Raw genomic sequence first — 18,939 nt, forward strand, 5'->3', positions numbered from 1 at the left:
TTTTCTGTATTGAACTACATTGACTTCTGCTCTAATTCTTATGATTTCTTTTCTTCTTACTTAGGATTTACTTTGCTCTTCTTTTTCTAGTTTCCTAAGGTGGAAGCTTAGATTATTGGTTTTAGATTTTTCTCCTTTTCTAGTATATGCATTCGATGGTATAAATTTCCGTCTAAGCCCTACTTTTGCTGCAGGTCACAAATTTTGATAAGTCATATTTTCATTTGACTCAATATTTTATGAATTTCTTTTGAGTCTGCTTCTTTTACTTACGTGTTATTTAAAGCTAGTGTTTATTTAATCTTCAGATATTTGGGGATTTTCCATCTTTCTTCCAGAAATCATTACGATTTCTAGTTTAATTCCATGGTGTTCTGAAAGCAAACTTTGTATGACTTCGGTTCCTTTAAATTTGTTAAGGTATGTTTTATGGCCCAGAGTATGACTTATCTTGGTGAATGTTCTGTGTGAGCTTGAGAAGAATATGTAATCTGCTGCTGTTGGATGAAATGTTCTATAAATTTGTTATATCCCTTTATTTTTAATTTGTCTGTGTCTTTATATTTAGCATTGGTTTCTTGTCTTGCCATTTGTGACAACATGGTTGGACCTTGAGAGTATTTTGTTAACTGAAATAAGTCAGATGGAGACAGACAAATGCTATATTTCACTCATATGTGGAGTAAAAAAAACAAACAGGGACTTCCCTCATGGTCCAGTGGTTAGGACTGCTGCAGGGGGCATGGGTTCAATCCCTTGTCAGGGAACTAAGATCCCGCATGCTGTGTGGTGTGGCCAAAAAATTAAAAACAAACAAACAAAAACAAAACCAAAGTAAATGAAGAAACCAAACCAATCAAAAAACAAATATGTAGATACAGAGAATAGAGTAGTGGTTACCAGAGGGATAGGGGTTGGGGGGAGGACAAAATGGGTAGAGGGGATCTACTGTATGGTGATGACTGGAAACTAAATTTTTGGTGGTGAGCAAGCTGTCTTGTATACAAAAGTGGAAAAATAATTTGTACACATGAAACTTATATAATGTTACAAACCAATGTTACCTCAATAAAAAATAATTTAAAAATAATTTAAAAATAAAGTGGGTTTCTTGTAGACACCTTCTAGTTGGGTTTGTTTTTTTATCCATTCTATCATGTCTCTTTTAATTAGTATGTTCAGACCATTCACATTTAATTTAAAATGATTATTGATATAGTCGGGTTAATGGATTTATATTTATAATAGTTGTAACTCTTTTTGTTGCATGTCTGTCTTTGCTTTTTAAAATCTCCCCCTCGTTTTCTGCCTTTCTCTGGTTTTAATTGAGCATGTTATATGACTTAATTTTTTTCTTCTCTCCTAGCATATTAATTATACTTCTTTAGTGTTTTTTTCTTGTTGTTGTTGCCTTAAAATTGCAGTATACATTTAAAATTTAGAACTAATCCAGGTCCACTTTCAAATAATACTGTCCTGCTTCAGGGACAGTGGAGGTATCTTATAACAGTATTCCATTCCATTTCTTCTGCTCCTTCATAACATTGTTATTATTCATTTCACTTATCCATAAACTGTACTCAATGTACTGTTGCTATTATTATTTAGAACAATTTTCCATTAGACCTTTAAGAATAAGGAAAATAAAAGGCTTAATTTTACCTTAATTTATTCCTTCTCTAATGCTTTTGTAGGTCTGAGTTTCTGACCTCTATCATTTCCCTTCTCTCTGAAAACTTTTAACATTTCTTGCAAGGGAGGTCCACTGGCAACAAATTCTATCAGTTTTTGTTTGAGATAGACTGATTTCTCCTTCACCCCCATCCCCATTACAGATTGTGGTTAAATACATACAATATGAAATTTATCGTAACCATTTTTAAGTGTACAGTGGCATTAGGTATATTCTCATTGTTGTGTAACCATCACCACATCCATCTCCGGAACTCTTTTTGTCTTGCAAAACTGTGATACTGTACCCATTAAGCAGTAACTACACATTTTCCCTCCCCTCTGCCTCTGGCAACCACCATTCTATTTTGTGCCTCTATGAATTTGACTATTCTGGGTACCCCGTGTAAGTGGTATCATGCAATATTTGTTCTTTTGTGTCTGACATATTTCACTTAGCCTAATGTCTTCAAGGTTAATCTGTTATAGCTTATGTCAGAATTTCATTTTTAAGCATGAATTATGTCCCATTGTATGTATATACCACATTTTGCTTCTCCATTCATCTGTCAGTGGACACAGTGGTTGTTTCCACATTTTAGCTATTGTGAATAATGCTGCTACAAACATGAGTGTACAAATGTCTCTCTGAGTCCCTGCTTTCAAATATTTTTGGTATATACCCACAAGTGAAATAGCTGGGTCATATGGTAATTAATTTTTTCAGGGACCACGATACTACTTTCCATAGCAGTCACACTGTTTTACATTCCCACCAGTGGTGCACAAGGGTTCCAGTTTCTCCACATCCTCAGGGAGTCATTACTTTGTTTTGTTGATAGTAGCCATCCTAATAGATGTGAGGAGCCATCTCATTGTCATTTGATTTGCACTTCCATATTGATTAGTGATTTTGAACATCTTTTCTTGTGCTTATTGGCCATTTGTATATCTTCTTTAGAAAAATACGTGTTCAAGATCTTTGGCCATTCTTTAATTGGGTTGTTTGGTTTTTTGTTGTTGAGTTGTAGGAGCTCTTTATATATTCTGAATTAGATGTGTGACTTGTAGATATTTCCCCTGTTCCATGTGTTGCCTTTTCAATGTTGATAGTGTCCTATGATGCACAAAAGTTTTTAATTTTGATGAAGTCCAAATCTTCTATTTTTTGTTGTTGTTGCTTTTGGTGTCATGTCCAAGAAATCATTGCCAAATCGAGGTCATGCAACTTTTCACCTATGCTTTCTTTTAAGAATTTTATAGTTTTAGGTCTGACATTTAAGTCTTTGATCCATTTTGAGTTAATGTTTGGATATAGTGTTGAAAAGACAAATTCCAAATTGAATGATCTCAGTAGCCTTGTCAATAATCATTTAACTATATATGTGAGGGTTTATTTCTGGGCTTTCTATTCGATTGGTCTAAGTTTTGTGTTCCAGCACCATGCTGGATTTTGTTTCGTTTTTATTGAAATAGAGTTGATTTACAATATTGTGTGAGTTTCAGGTGTACAGCATAGTGAGTCATTTTTGCAGATTATATTCTGTTATAGGTTATTACAAGATAGTGGGTATAATTCCCTGTGCTATATAGTAAATCCTTGTTTCTTATCTATTTTATATATAGCAGTTTGTATATCTTCATCCAATACCTGTAAATTGTCCCTCCTTCTGTCCCTCTCCCCTTTGGTAACCACAAGTTTGTTTTCTATGTCTGTGAACCTGTTTTGTATATACATTCATTTGTATTATTTTTTGGATTCCATATATAAGTGATATAGTATCATGTTTGTCTTTCTCTTGACTTTTTTCACTAAGCGTAGTATTCTCTAGGTCCATCCTTATTGCTGCAGATGGCCGTATTTCATTCTTTTTTATGGCTGAGTAATATTCCATTGTGTGTGTGTGTATGTATGTGTGTGTGTCACATCTTAATCCAGTCATCTATTGATGGGCATTTGGGTTGCTTCCGTGTCTTGGCTGTTGTAAATAGTGCTACTATGAACATTGGGGTGCATGTATCTTTTTTGAATTAGTGTTTTCTTTTTTTCTGGCTATATACACAAGAGTGGAATTGCTGGATCATATGCTAGTTCTATTTTTAGTTTTTTAAGGGCCCTCCATACTGCTTTCCATTGTGACTGCACCAATTACATTCCCACCAACAGTGTATGAGGGTTCCCTTTTCTCCATATCCTCTCCAACATTGTTGTTTGTAGACTTTTGATGATAACCATTCTGACAGGTGTGAAGTGATATCTCTTTGTGGTTTTGATTTGCATTTCTCTAATAATTAGCAATATTGAGAATCTTTTCATGTGCCTATTAGCCGTCCATATGTTGTCTTTGGGAAAGTGTCTATTCAAGTCTTCCACCCATTTTTTTTTATTGGATTGTTTGTTTTTTTGATATTGAGTTGTATGAGCTGTTTGCATATTTTGGATATTAACCCCTTGTCAGTCACGTCATTTGCAAATATATTCTCCCATTCCATATGTTGTCTTTTTAGCAAGCACCATGTTGTTTTGATCACTGTGCTTTTGTTAGTACATTTCGAAATCAGGAAATGTGAGACTGCCAAGTTTCTTTTGAAGGTTGTTTTGACTGTTTGTGGGTCCTTTGAGATGCCGTATGAATTTAAAGATGAATTTTTCTATTTCTGCAAAACACATTGGGATTTTAATGTGGATTACATTGAATCTGTAGGTTGCTTTGGGTAGTACTGATATCTTAACAATATTGTCTTCCAGTCTGTGAACATGGAACGTCTTTCCATTTATACGTGTTTTTACTTTATTTCAACAATGTTTTATAGGTTTTGGGGTATAAATCATTCTCCCCTCCCCCCCCCTCCCCCCCATTAAGTTTATTGCTAAGCATTTTATTATTTTTGACGCTATTGTAAATGGAATTTTTTTCTTAATTTCCATCTTGAATTGTTCATTGTTAGTGTATAGAAACAACTGATTTTTGTGTTTTGATTGTGTACCCAGCAACATGCTGAATACATTTATTCTAGCAGTTTTTTTGTGTGGAATATTTAAGTTTTTCTTCATATAAGATCATGCTGTCTGTGAACAGAGAGAATTTTACTTCTTCCTTTCCAATGTGGATGCCTTTTATTTATTCTTCTTGCCTAATTGCTCTGGCTGTGACTTTCTATGTGAATAAAAGTGGCAAACGTGGGCCATCCTTATCTTGTTTCTGATGTTAGAGGAAAAGACATGTCTTTCACCAATGAGTATGATGTTCATTGTGGGCTTTTCATATATGGCCTTAATATATTGAGGAAGTTTCCTTTAATTCCTAACTTTTTGAGTGTTTTTATCATTGAAAGATGTTGAAATTTTTTTGAATGCATTTTTCTTCATCAGTTGAGTGATCTGTGTTTTTTCCTTCATTCTGTTAATGAGGTGTATCATGTTGATTGAATTTGTGTATTGAACCATCTTTCCATTCCTAGAATGTTATACTGAGTAATGGTATATAATTCTTTTTAGTGTTACCATTGAATTTTGTTTGCTAGTATTTTGTTGAGGATTTTTGCCTCAGTATCCATGGGGGATATTGATCTGTAGTTTTCCTGTGGTATCTTTGTCTGGCTTTGTTATCAGATTAATGCTGACCTCGTATATTGAGTTTGGAAGTATTTCCTTCTCTTCAGTTTTTGGGAAGAATTTGAGGAGGATTGGTGTTCTCTTTTAAATGTTTGGTAGAAGAAACTATCTGATCCTGGGCTTTTGTTGTTGTTGTTGTGGGGAGGTTTTTGATTAATGATGAAATCTCATTACTAATTATAGATCTGTTCAGATTATGCATTTCTTCATGATTCATTAGTGGTAGGGTGAATGTTTCTAGGAATTTATCCATTTTATCTAGGCTATCAAATTTGTTGACATACAGCTGTTCATAGTATTCTTACAATCCTTTTTATTTTTGTAAAATTGGTGGTACTATCCCCTTCTTCATTTCTCATTTTAGTTACAGTTGATTCTTGAACAACGCAGGGGTTAGGGGCATCGAACCCCCACACAGTCGAAAATCTGCATATAACTTTACAATTGGCCTTCCATATCTGTGGTTCACATTCTCGGATTCAGCTATCTATGGATCATGTAGTACTGAAGTACGTACTTATTGGAAAAAAATCCACATGTAAGTGGACCCACAAAATTCAAACCTGTGTTGTTCAAGGGTCAATTGTATTCGACTCCTCTCTCTTTTTCTTGGTCAGGCTAGCTAATGATTTATCAATTTTGTTGAACTTTTTTGTTTCTTGTAACAGCTTTTGACTTAAAGTCTGTTTTGTCTAATATCAGTATAGCTATTTCTGCTCTCTTAGTTATTATTTGCATGGGAAATCTTTTTTAATCCTTTCACTTTCGAGCTATGTGTGGTTTCGAGCTTTTGGTTTCATCAATTTTCTCTTGGTTTTTCTGTTCTTTGTTTTGCTTATGTCTGTTCTAAACTTTATTATTTCATTCCTTCTGGTAGCTTTGGGTGTAGTTAATCTTTTTCTGTTCTTTAAGATGCAAATTTAGGTTGTTGATTTGGATTATGTCTTCCTTCTTAATGTAAACATTTACTGCTATAATTTGTCTCACAGGACTGCTTCTTGCTGCATCCCATAAATTTTGATATGTGTTTCCATTTTAATTTTCTTAATTGTTTTAAAAATTTTCTTGTGGTTTCTTCTTTGCTTCATTGCTTGAGTGTGTTAATTTTCATATATTTGTGGATTTTTTAGTTTTCCTTCTGATGTGATTCTGGATTCATTCCACTCATTCCATCAGAAAACATAGCTTATATAATTTCAATCTTTTAAAATTTATTTAGATTCTTTTGTTGCCTAACATAGACCTATACTGGAAAATGTTCCCTGTGCACTTGAGGAAATTGTGTATTCTGTTGTTGGGTAAGGGTGGTCTGTATATATTTGTTAAGTTCAATTCATCTATTTTCTTGTTAACCTTCTGTCTGGTTGTCCATTCATTACTGAAGTTGTGTATTGAAGCCGCCTACTAATACTGTAGAGCTGTCTATTTCTCTCTTCAATTATGTTAGTGTTGCTTCATATGTTTTTGATTTCTGATGTTTGGTGCATATATGTTTATAACTTTTATATCTTCTTAGTGAATTGACCCTTTTATTGTCTTATAATGCCCTTTTTTGTTTCTTGTAACAGCTTTTGACTTAAAGTCAGTTTTGTCTAATATCAGTATAGCTATTTCTGCTCTCTTTTGCTTATTATTCGCAAGGGAAATCTTTTTTAATCCTTTCACTTGTGAGCTATGTGTGGCCTTAGACCAACATAGAGGGATCCTGTTTTTGTTTTTGTTTTTTTAAATCCCTCTGTCCATCTGTGTCTTTTGATTGGGAAGTTTAAACTGTTTACACTTAAAGCAATTACTGATAGGGAAGGATTTACTATTGCTGTTTTGTTAATTATTTTATGTCTTATGACTTTTTGTTTCTCTTTTTTTCTTATTGCTTTCTTTGTGTTCAATTTTTTTGTAGTGATGTGTTTTGATTCCCTTATTTCCTTTTGTGTATAGTCTATAGATATTTCCTTTGTGGTTTCACAGGGATTACATATAATATCTTAACGTTATAACAGTATATTTTAAACTGATACTGGCTTAAATTCAATTGCATACAGTAACTTTACTCCTTTACAGCTTGCCTCCCCATCTTTGTTATTGATGTAAAAAAAAAAAAAAGACATCTTTATGTAGTATGTATCTAGTAACATAGCTTTATAACTTTTTAATCTTTTTGTCTTTTAAACCCTGTAAAAGAATAAAAAATGGAGTTAAAAAGTTGAACCGCAGTAGTACTGGTTTTTATATTTGCCCATGTATCTTTGTTTATTGGAGAACTTTATATTTTTATATGGCTTCATGTTAGCACCTAGCATCCTTTCTTTTTAACTTGAAGGACTCCCTTTAAAACTTCTTATAAGACAGCTCTGCTGGTAATGAACTCCCTCAGCTTTTGTTTATCGGAGAATATCTTAATTTTCCCCTCATTTTTTCTGGATATAATGCTCTTGATTGACAGTTTTTGTTTTTGTTTTAATTCAGCACTTTAAATATATTATTCCCCTGTTTTCTGGCTTGCGGTTTTTCTGCTGAGAAATCTACTGATAATCTTATTGAGGATCCTATGTACATGTCAAGTTGCTTTTCTCTTGTTGCCTTTAATAGTCTCTCTTTGATTATTGTGTTTCTTGTTTGAGATTCTTGAATTTATATATCCATGTCTTTCTTCAAATTTGGGAGGTTTCTGGCTATTCTTCAAATAAGCTCTCCACCCCTTTATCTGTCCTCCTTGTGGACTCCCATGATTAACGATATATTGACCCACGTAATGATGTCCCATAAGTCCCTTAGCCTCTGTTCACTTTTCTTAATTTTTTTTTGTTTTTACTCCTAACTGTATATTTTCAAATGACCTGTCTTCAAGTTTTCTGATTCATTCTTTTGCCTGTTCAAGTCTGCTTTTGATTTTCTCTAGTGAGTTTTCAATCCAGTTATTCCTTATATCTCTGTTGGTGTGTGTGTGTTTTCTACTGTCTTTCAAGACTTGTTGTAGTTGATCTCATGTACATACAACATTGAATAAGTTTAAGGTGTGCAACATGTTGGTTTGATACATTTATATATTGCAGTATGGTTGCCACCATAGCTTTAGCTGACACCTCTATCAATTCACATCAATATCGTTTCTTTTTTTGTGGTGAGAATGTTTAAGATTTAGTTTCTCAGCAATTGTTGAAATATATAATACACTATTTTGACTATAGTCACCATGTGCTGCATTAGATCTCCATAACTTAATTATCATTGTTGCAAGTTTGTGTCCTTTAACAACATCTCCCCAATTCTCCCACATTCCAGTCCCTGGTAGCCACCATTCTACTCTGTTTCTACAAGTTTGGGTTTTTTAGATTCTTCACATAAATGATGTTGTACAGTGTTCATCTTTCTCTGTCTGGCTTATCTCACTAACCATAAGCCCCTCAGAGGGAGTGCATCCTTGTTGTTTCAAGTTTGTTTCTTACTCATGGCTTAATATTCCATTGTATATATGAACCACATCTTCTTTATCCATTCATCTTGATGACACGTAGGTTGTTTCCATATTTTGGCTATTGTGAATAATGCTGCAATAAACATGTGAGTGCAGAAATCTTTTTTCTTTAATCTTTTTATTTATTTGGTTGTGCCAGGTCTTAGTTGCGGCAGGAGAGCTCCTTAGTTGTGGCTCACAGGCTACTTAGTTGCGTCTCACTGGCTCCTTAGATGTGGCATGTGAACTCTTAGTTGCATATGCATGAGGGATCTAGTTCCCTGACCAGGGATCGAACCTTGGCCCCCTGTATTGGGAGCGCAGAGTCTTAACCACTGCACCACCAGGGAAGTCCCACAGAAATCTTTTTGCTATCCCATTTTCTTTGCCTTTGGATGTATATGAAGAAGTGGATTTTCTGGGTCATATTCAAGATTTTTTCCTTTTATTTTCTGCAGTTTGATTATGGTATGCCTAGGTGTAGATTTTTTATTTCCCTGCTTGATATTTTCTGAGCTTCCTGGATCTGTGGTTTGGTGTCTTTATCATTAATTTCAGAAATTTCTCAGCCATTATTGCTCCAAATATATGTGTGTATTTTTGCTCCTCTCTCCTTTTTTGCCTTCTGGTATTCCCATTATGCATACATTACAGCTTTTATAATTGTCCTACGGTTCTTGGACATTCTGTTCCGTTATTTTTATTTTACTTTATTTTTCTCTTTGCATTTCAGTTTGGAAGTTTATATTTACATATCCTCAAGCTTGCTAATTTTTTTTAAAGTATGTAAAATGGCTTAAACTTTATTTAAAATGTACATTTCAGAACTGTTCAGTGTTGTAAATTTATGAACAGACCCAGTGAAATCAGATAGAAATTATCACATAATCACTCACTTGTATTTTATTTTTATTTATTTTTTATTTTTAATTGATTTTTTCATTGAAGGAAAGATTTTTAAAATCCAATAGTGCTTTACAGTTATCAAAAGTTTCACACATACAATTTCATATAATCCCATAATAGCCATAATAATCTTTTTCCCCCCAACCTCTATATTGTTTCTTTCCCTTCCCTCTCTCCACTGGTAACCACTAGTTTGTTCTCTGTACCTGTGAGTCTGCTTCTTATTTGTTTTATTCACTAGCTTGTTGTATTTTTTTTTTTGATTCCACATATAAGTGATATCATATAGTATTTGCCTTTCTCTGATTTATGTCACTTAGCATAATGCCTTCCAAGTCCATCCATGTTGCTGCAAATGGCAATATTTTATTCTTTTTTATGGCTAGGTATTATTCCATTGTATATATATACCACATCTTCTTAATCTATTCATCTGTTGATGGACACTTAAGTTGCTTCCATATCTTGGCAATTGTAAATGATGCTGCTATGAACACTGGGGTGCATGTATATTTTCTAATTAGTGTTTTGGGTTTTTTTCAGATATATACCCAAGGAGTGGAATTGCTGGGTCATCTGGTAGTTCTGTTTTCCATTTTTTGAGAAACCTTCATACTGTGTTCCACAGTGGCTGCACCAATTTACATTCCCACCAACAGTGTACAAGGGTTCCCTTTCCTCCATATCCTTGCCAACATTTGTCACTTGTCTTCTTTTTGATGATAGCCATTCTGACAGGTGTGAGGTGATATCTTATTGTGGTTTTGATTTGTATTTCCCTGATGATTAATGATGTTGAGCATGTTTTCATATGCCTGTTGGCCATCTGCTTGTCTTCTTTGGGAAAATGCCTATTCAGTTCTTTTGCCCATTTTTAATCTTTTTTTTTTTTTTTTTTGGTTTGTTTCCTTGTTTGTTTGTTTTGCCACACCATGCAGCATGCAGGATCTTAGTTCCCCAACCAGGGATTGAACCTGGGCCCCATGCAGTGGAAGTGTGGAGTCCCAACATCTGGACCACCAAGGAATTCCCCGGGTTTTTTTTTTTGATGTTGAGTTGTATCAGCTGTTAATATATGTTGGATGTTAACTCCTTATCGGTCATTTCATTTATAAATATTTTCTCCCATTCAGTAGGTTGTCTTTTTGTTTTGTTGATGGTTTCCTTTGCTGTGCAAAAGCTTTTAAGTTTAATTGGGTTTTTTTGGGGGGGGGGGGTTTTTTTTTTTTTGCTTTTGTTTCCTTTGCTTTTTAGAAGATGGATCCAAAAAATATTGCTGCAATTTATGTCAGAGTGTTCTGCCTATGTTTTCCTCTAGGAGTTTGATAGTATCCGGTCTTACATTTAGGTCTTTAATTCATTTTGAGTTTATTTTTGTATATAGTGTTAGAAAATGTTCTAATTTTGTTCTTTTACATGTAGCTGTCCAGTTTTCTTAGCACCACTTGTTGAAGAGACTGTCTTTTCTTCATTGTATATTCTTGTTTTCTTTCTCTTAGATTAATTGACCATAAATGTGTGGGTTTATTTCTGGGCTCTCCTCTTACCTTGATCAATGTGTCTGTTTTTGTGCCAGTACCAGTACTGTTTTGATTACTGTAGCTTTGTAGTATAGTTTGAAGTCAGGGAGTGTGATTACTCCAGCTCTGTTCTTCTTTCTCAAGATTGTTTTGGCTATTCAAGCTCTTTTGTGTTTCCATGAAAATTTTAAAATTATTTGTTCTAGTTCTGTGAAAAATGCCATTGGTATTTTGATAGGGATTGCATTGAATCTGTACTTTGCCTTGGGTAGTGTGGTTGTTTTAACAGTATTAATTCTTTCAATCCAAGAACATGGTATATCTTTTCATCTGTTTGTGTCATCTTCAGTTTCTTTCATTCGTGTCTTATATAGTCTTCTGAATACAGGTCTTTTACCTCCTTGGGTAGATATATTCCTAGGTATCTTATTCTTTTTGATGCATAGTAAATTGGATTGTTTCCTTAATTTTCTTGATACTTTGTTGTTAGTGTATAAAATTACAACAGCTTTCTGTATGTTAATTTTGTATCCTACAACTTTACTGGGTTCGTTGATGAGCTATAGTAGTTTTCTGGTGGTGTCTTAAAGATTTCCCATGTATAGTACCATGTTATCTGCAAACAGTGACAATTTTACTTCTTCCTTTCCAATTTGGATTCCTTTTATTTCTTTTTCTTCTCTGATTGCTGTGGCTAGGATTTCCAAACCTACATTGAGTAAATATGGCGAAGGTGAATGTCCTTGTCTTGTTCTTGATCTTAGAGGAAATGCTTTCAGCTTTTCAGCATTGAGTATGATGGTAGCTGTGGGTTTGTAATCATATATTACAGACAAAATGGATGTTGAATTTTATCAAAAGTTTTATCTGCATCTATTGAGATGATCATATGGTTTTTATTCTTCATTTTGTTTAATGTGCTGTATCACACTGTTTTGTGGGTATTGAAAACTCCTTGCATCCCTGGGATAAATCCCACTTGATCATGGTGTATGATCCTCTTAATGTATTGTTGGATTTGGTTTGCTGGTATTTTATTGAGAATTTCTGCATCTGTGGTCATCAGTGATATTGGCCTGTAATTTTCTTTTTTTATGGTATCTTTGGTTTTGGTATCAGGATGATGGTGGCCTCATAGAATGAGTTTCGAAGTGTTCCTTCCTCTGCAATTTTTTGGAGTAGTTTAAGAAGGATAGGTGTTAACTCTAAGTGTTTGGTAGAATTCACCTGTGGAGCCATCTGGTCCTGGACTTTTGTTTTTGGGAGCTTTTTAATCACAGTTTCAATTTCAGTACTTGTACTTGGTCTGTTCATATTTTCTATTTCTTCCTGGTTCAGTCTTGGGAGATTGTACCTTTCTAAGAATTTGTCCATTTCTGTAGGTTGTCCATTTTATTGGCATATAGTTGCTTGTAGTAGTCTCTTATGGTCCTTTGTACTTCTCTGGGTGTCCGTTATAACTTCTCCTTTCTCATTTCTAATTTTATGACTTGAGTCCTCTCTTTTTTTTCTTGATGAGTCTGGCTAAAGTTTATCAATTTTGTTTAACTTTTCAAAGAATCAGCTTTTAGTTTTATTGTTCTTTTCTATTTTCTTGGTCTCTATTCATTTATTTTTGCTCTGATCTTTATGATTCTTTCCTTCTGCTAACTTTGAGTTTTGTTTGTCTTTCTCTAGTTGATTTAGGTGTAAGGTTAAGGTTTTTTAATGAGATTTTTCCTGTTTCCCGAGGTAAGCTTGCATCCACTATAAACTTCCCTCTTAGAACTGCTTTTGCTGTGTCCCATAGGTTTTGGATTGTCGTTTTTTTTTTTCATTTTCATTTTGTCTCTAGGTATTTTTAAATTTCTTCTTGATTTCTTCAATGATCCATTGTTGTTAGTAACATACTGATTAGCCCATGTATTTGTGTTTTTGCAATTTTTTTTCTTTCAGTTGTTTTCTCATCCCATAGCGTTGTGGTTGGAAAAGATGCTTGATATGATTTCAGCTTTCTTAAATTTACTGAGACTTGCTTTGTGGCCCAGCATGTGATCTCTCCTGGAGAATGTTCTATGTGCACTTGAAAGAATGTGTATTCTGCTGCTTTTGGACCGAATTCTCTATATGTATCAGTTAAGTTCAGGTAGTCTAGTCTGTCATTTAAGTCCAGTGTTACCTTATTGATTTCTGTCTGGATGATCTGTCCATTGATGTACATGCGGGTGTTAAAATCCCTTACTATTATCATGTTACTGTTGATTCCTCCTTTTACTTCTTTTAATGTTTGCCTTATATATTTAGGTGGTCTTGTCTTGGGTTCATGTATATTTACAATTGTATCTTTTTCTTGGTTTGATCCTTTGATCAGTATATAGTGTCCTATTTTTTTTTTTATAACAATCTTTATTTTAAAGTCGATTTTGTGTGCTACAAGTATTACTAGTCGGGCTTTCTTTTGATTTTCATTTACATGGAATACCTTTTTTCATCCTCTCACTTTCAGTCTGTGTGTGTCTCTAGATCTGAAGTGAGTCTTTGTAGACAGCGTTATATACGGGTCTTGTTTCTGTATCATTCAGCCACTCTCTGTCTTTTGGTTGGAGCATTTAGTCCATTTACATTTAAGGTAATTCTTGATATGTATGTTCTTATTGTCATTTTGTAATTGCTTTGAACTTATTTTGTAGGTTCCCACTCTTTCTCCTCTTTGTTCTTTTGTGATTTTGATGAATATCTTTGTGTTGGGGATTCCTTTTCTTTTGTGTGTGTATATCTGTTTGTAGATTTTTGGTTTTGTTGGTTACCCATGATGTTTTTGTATAGCATCTATACGAAACGTAATAGCCAAAAACTTCCCTAACATGAAAAAGGAAGCACTCACTGAAGTCCAGAAGTGCAGAGAGTCCCATAACTGATAAACCCAAGGAGGAACCACACTGAGAACACACCACATAGTAGTCAAGCTGACAAAAGTTAAAGACAAAGAGAAAATATTAAAAGCAACAAGGGAAAAGCAACACATAACAAGGAAATCCCCATAAGGTTATCAGCTTATTTTTCAACAGGAATTCTGCAGGCTAGAAGAGAGTGACACAATATATCCAAAGTGATGAAAGGGTAAAACCTATAATCAAGAATATTCTACCTAGCAAGGCTCTCCTTCTGATTTGATGAAGAGATGAAAAGCTTTACAAACAAGCAAAAGCTAAAAGAGTTCAGCACTACCAAACCAGCTTTACAACAAATGTTAAAGGAACTTCTCTAGGTGAAAAAAAGAAAAGGCCACAATTCAAAGCAAGACTATTATTAAATGAAAAGGCTCACAGGTAAAAGGCAAACATATAGTAAAGGTAGGAAATCATCCACACACAAAGCTAGTAGGGAGGTTAAAAGACAAAAGTAGCAAAATCATCTATACCCACAATAAGCAGTTAAGGGATACACAAAACAATTAGATACAAAATCTGATATCAAAAACAGTCATTGTGAGAGGAGGAGAGTACAAATGCAAGTTTTTAAAAATGCATTTGAGATCAGCAACTTAAAACAATTGCATATATATATATTAAAAAATACATACATATACACACACACCCCCATATATATATATATATATATATATATATATATATATATATATATATGTATATGCTGCGTTGGCCAAATATATATATTGGGTTGGCTAAAATGTTCGTTCGGGTTGTTCTGTACATCTTACGGAACAACCCAAATGAACATTTTGGCCAACCCAATATATATATAGACTGCTATACAAAAACCTCATGATAACCGGAAAAACCAAAAATCTAAAATCACTTATACTTTAAATGGTACTACAAACATCTAAAGTTAGTTTTATATGGAAATATTAACTTTGTTGGACATTTTAATGTCATTATCTCTTAATCTTTTTTTTAGTGTCATGTATTTTTCATTTTGCCGCACTGTGAGCCCTTTTTTATTTGTTAAGAATATTTGGTAGAAATATTTCTATCAAATTTAATTTTTTTAACCAGTATGTGGAGATATTGTATAACATTATAGACTTCTTTAAAGATGTTTATAGAAGATACATTTTAATGTAAAATAATGTTTTACAGTATAGCACTTCTTTTCAGTTGTACTCAGTAATTCATTTGATGTCTGCATAGTATATTGATTCAAAAAAAAATTCAGAGCACAATGTATATTGAAGGCTGCCAGTACAAAGAATTATCCATAAATGAAAAGTTTATGCTCTACATTTGAACATTACAGTAGAAAAAACAATAAGTGATACTCCATGTACCTATATCATTCACTGATTGGTCACTACCACAATGGATCAATAAGTTTGTCTAATTGTACAGCTTACCTTTATTAGATGTTTACTGATGTTTATTTCTTGTTTTTTTCCCCAGATGTTATGTGAACATCTAGGCAGCAGTTACTCATATTCAAATTATTGCTTAAAAGTGAAGGCATTCATTTTGTGTAGCAGAATTAAAACAGAGCAAGATACGACAACATTCCAGTATCTCTAGGAAATCCTTGTTAACCTCACATTGATGGATTAAAAATTTCTTTGCAATTGTTCATTACAAATATATTTAAATACAGTTCCTTTTTTCCTGTATTTTCTTACATCATGCTGTGTTGGTAAATTCATAATATTTGTATAATTTTGATGAAAATGTATTCATTAACAGTGAGCTACAACTGTAGAGGTCAGAACTTATAGTAAATGATGTTTTGGTCAGACATACAAGCTTAGGCTAAGTTGAAGAATGAAGGTGAGCCAACAATCATAGTTGGATTCTGTTTCTGTTATGTACATTTTTATGATTATTTTCCGTAATATGACATTTAGGAATGAAGTTTACCTAACTTGTCAAAATAAAAGTTATTTGAAAATTTCAATTTTATTTTTTAATAATCTTTTCTTTAGGAGCTGTGGCCCTGAAGAATCTTGAAATTAAAGAAAATGCCCTGGTAGGTTTTGACTATAAAAATTGTTGTATTAGTGAAGTTAGCTACATAGACTTCTTCCTGATTTACTTTAACATCTTAAATTATTTAAGTTTGAGAAAAATTTTAAAAAGTAATTTTTGTAAAATGTGAATTTTGCAAAATGGACTTTTAATCTCCATAAAAGTACAAACTGACAGTGTAATTTTCCCCATTAAAAATATTTCTAAAATTTATCTCTTCCTATATGATTGCATTTTAGAATGTTAATTTACCTCTCCATTCATCTTCAGGTGTTTTTTGTCCTAATACCATTTTAATCATTTTTTACTGTAGAATACAGTGGCATGAATTACAGTGTTGTACAACTGTCATCAGTATGTATTTCTAAAACATTTTTGATACTCCAAGGGGAACCCTGTAACCAGTAAGAAATACCTAACTCCCCATTCCCTCTCTCCATATACCCTGCTAACTTCTACTTTCTGTCTGTCTTAATTTGCCTATTCCAGGTACCTCATATAAATAAAATAATGCTATGTTTGTCATTTTGTGTCTAGTTTACTTAGCATAATTCCTTCAGGGTTCATCCATGTTGTAGCATTTATCAGAAAATCACTCCTTTATCTGGCTGAATAATGTATGTATATGCCACATTTTGTCCATTTATCTGTTGATGGACACTTGGGCTGTTTCTGCCTTTTGTCTCTTGTGAATAATGCTACAATGAACATTAGCATACATGTCCGTTGAAGTTCTTACCTTCAGTTCCTGTGTGTAAATACTTAGGAGTGAAATTGCTGGATTATTTGGTAATTTTATGTTTAGCCTTTTCAGGAACTGCCACACTGTTTTCCATAGCAGTTGAACCGTTTTACACAGGCATACCTTGGAGATTTTGCAGTTTCGTTTCCAGTCCACTGCAATAAAGTGAATACTATCGCAATAAAGCAAGTCACATGAATTTTTTGGTTTCCCAGTGCATATAAAAATTATATTTACTCATACTGTATTCTCAAAAATCAGTTTACATACCTCAATTAAAAAATAACGCTATTGGGAAAGTGGCGCTGATAGATTTGCTTAACACAGAATTGCCACAAACCTTCAATTGGTTAAAAACAAACAAACAAACAAAAAAACCCCCCGCAGTATCTGGGAAGCGCAACAAAGCAAAGTACAATAAAATGAGGTATGCCTGAATTCCCACCAGCAATGCATGAGGGTTCTAATTTCTCCACATCCTTGACAACATTTATTTTCTGGTTTTTGATAATAGCCATCCCAATGGGTATGAAGTGGTATATCGTTTTGGTTTTCCTTTGCACTTGTCTAATGACTGGTGAGGCTGAGCATCTTTTTGTGTGCTTATTGGCCATTTTTATATGTTCTTTGGAGAAATGTCTATTGAAAAGCATTGCTGATTTTCTTTTTTAATCAAGTTTTTTTTTTTTGGTTTAGTTTCGGTTCTTTATATATTTTGGATATTTCCCCTTATCAGAAGATATGATTTGCAAATACTTTCTCCCATTTTGTGGGTTGTCTTATGCCTCTGTTAACAGTGTTATGTACAAAATTTTTTTATGCAAAAAAATTTTAATTTTGATGAAATTGACTTCATCATCTTTTTATTGTTGTTGTTGCCTGTGCCTTTCATGTGATATCCAAGAAATCATTGCCCAGTCCAGTGTCCAGAAGATTTTACCTTCTGTTTTCTTCTAAGGTTTTATAGTTCTAGTTCTTATGTTAGGTATTTGGTTCATTCTGAGTTAATTTTTGTATATGGCATAAGATAAGGGTCCAACTGCATTCTTTTGCAAGTGGATATCCAGTTTTCCCAGCACCATTTATTGAAAAGGTTGTCCTTTCCCAATTGAATGGGGAGAAATTTATTTGAGGATATTTTTTGCAAAATGGAGTTTAATCTCCTTACAAATACAAACTGACAGTGGAATTTCCCACTTTCTTTTTCCTTTTTTCAAGCAGTGTAAAAGCTGTAGTGATTCTGGTATGGGTAACTTAGGGGTCAGTATTGCTGTAGAACTTTTTTGTAGTTATTTTAAGGTGATCAGTCTCTGAATTTTATGGATTTGAAGATAATATTGCAATTATGTATTTATAAATTTAAGTTGAGGGTAAAGAGAAGGTGTAATTTAACTTAAATCCCTTAAGTAATTTTGGGAAGAAACAAATAGTCATCTGTTTTGTTGAACTGTATATGTACTAATATTTTACATATGTGTATTTTTTGTAGAGTCAACTGGATGTACCGTTTAAAATTAAAGTTGGCCATATAGGTAAGCTGTCCTTATTATTTGAATGTCCTTCTTGTTGGACATGCAACCAGAATAATATGTCTAATATCTCTATAATGTGATATTTATAATGTTTCTGAGCATAAATTAAAAGCATTATGTGTTTTCATCTACGTAGAGCTTAGTTGTGTAACTTAAAAATGTTGTCCGTGAATCCCTTGTTCAGTACTGGTGAAATTATGCATATTGTTAAGTATTAAAATGAGTTGAGATCTAAAGCGTTAAATCTAATAGAGAGCATGATTGTCTCAGTTTCTTAGGTTTCTGACTAGTTATCCTTGCTGTATTCTGATTGGCCATGGATATGTGGTATAAGAAGTAGCGTCTCGATCATCCAGGCAGTATGGCTAGGAACCAATCAAAAACCTAGTTTCCACTCTGGAAGTTTTCTAGTTTTCTAGGAAAACACTGTGCTATCTTTCTTGTTTTGTATTATTTTTCCAGTTTTTGTAGTTTACATATTAAATATATTGGTTGAACAGAAATAATTGATTCAAATATGATGTTTTAACATGTTTAATAAAGACA

At 33.4% G+C, this 18,939-nt stretch overlaps 1 protein-coding gene across 3 annotated transcripts in view; it reads left to right on the forward strand.

The window, feature by feature from the left end:
• Nucleotides 1-18,939, forward strand: part of VPS13A (vacuolar protein sorting 13 homolog A) — a 259,530-nt gene that overhangs the window by 7,430 nt on the left and 233,161 nt on the right. For all 3 annotated transcript variants that reach the window (XM_036854831.1, XM_036854832.1, XM_036854830.1), the window contains exons 2-3: nt 16,077-16,120; nt 18,351-18,393. In XM_036854831.1, coding sequence (XP_036710726.1) covers nt 16,077-16,120; nt 18,351-18,393 — 87 coding nt within the window. The remainder of the gene's footprint in view (nt 1-16,076; nt 16,121-18,350; nt 18,394-18,939) is intronic.

Source organism: Balaenoptera musculus, chromosome 6 (assembly GCF_009873245.2).
Source record: "Balaenoptera musculus isolate JJ_BM4_2016_0621 chromosome 6, mBalMus1.pri.v3, whole genome shotgun sequence".
Lineage (NCBI taxonomy): Eukaryota > Metazoa > Chordata > Mammalia > Artiodactyla > Balaenopteridae > Balaenoptera > Balaenoptera musculus.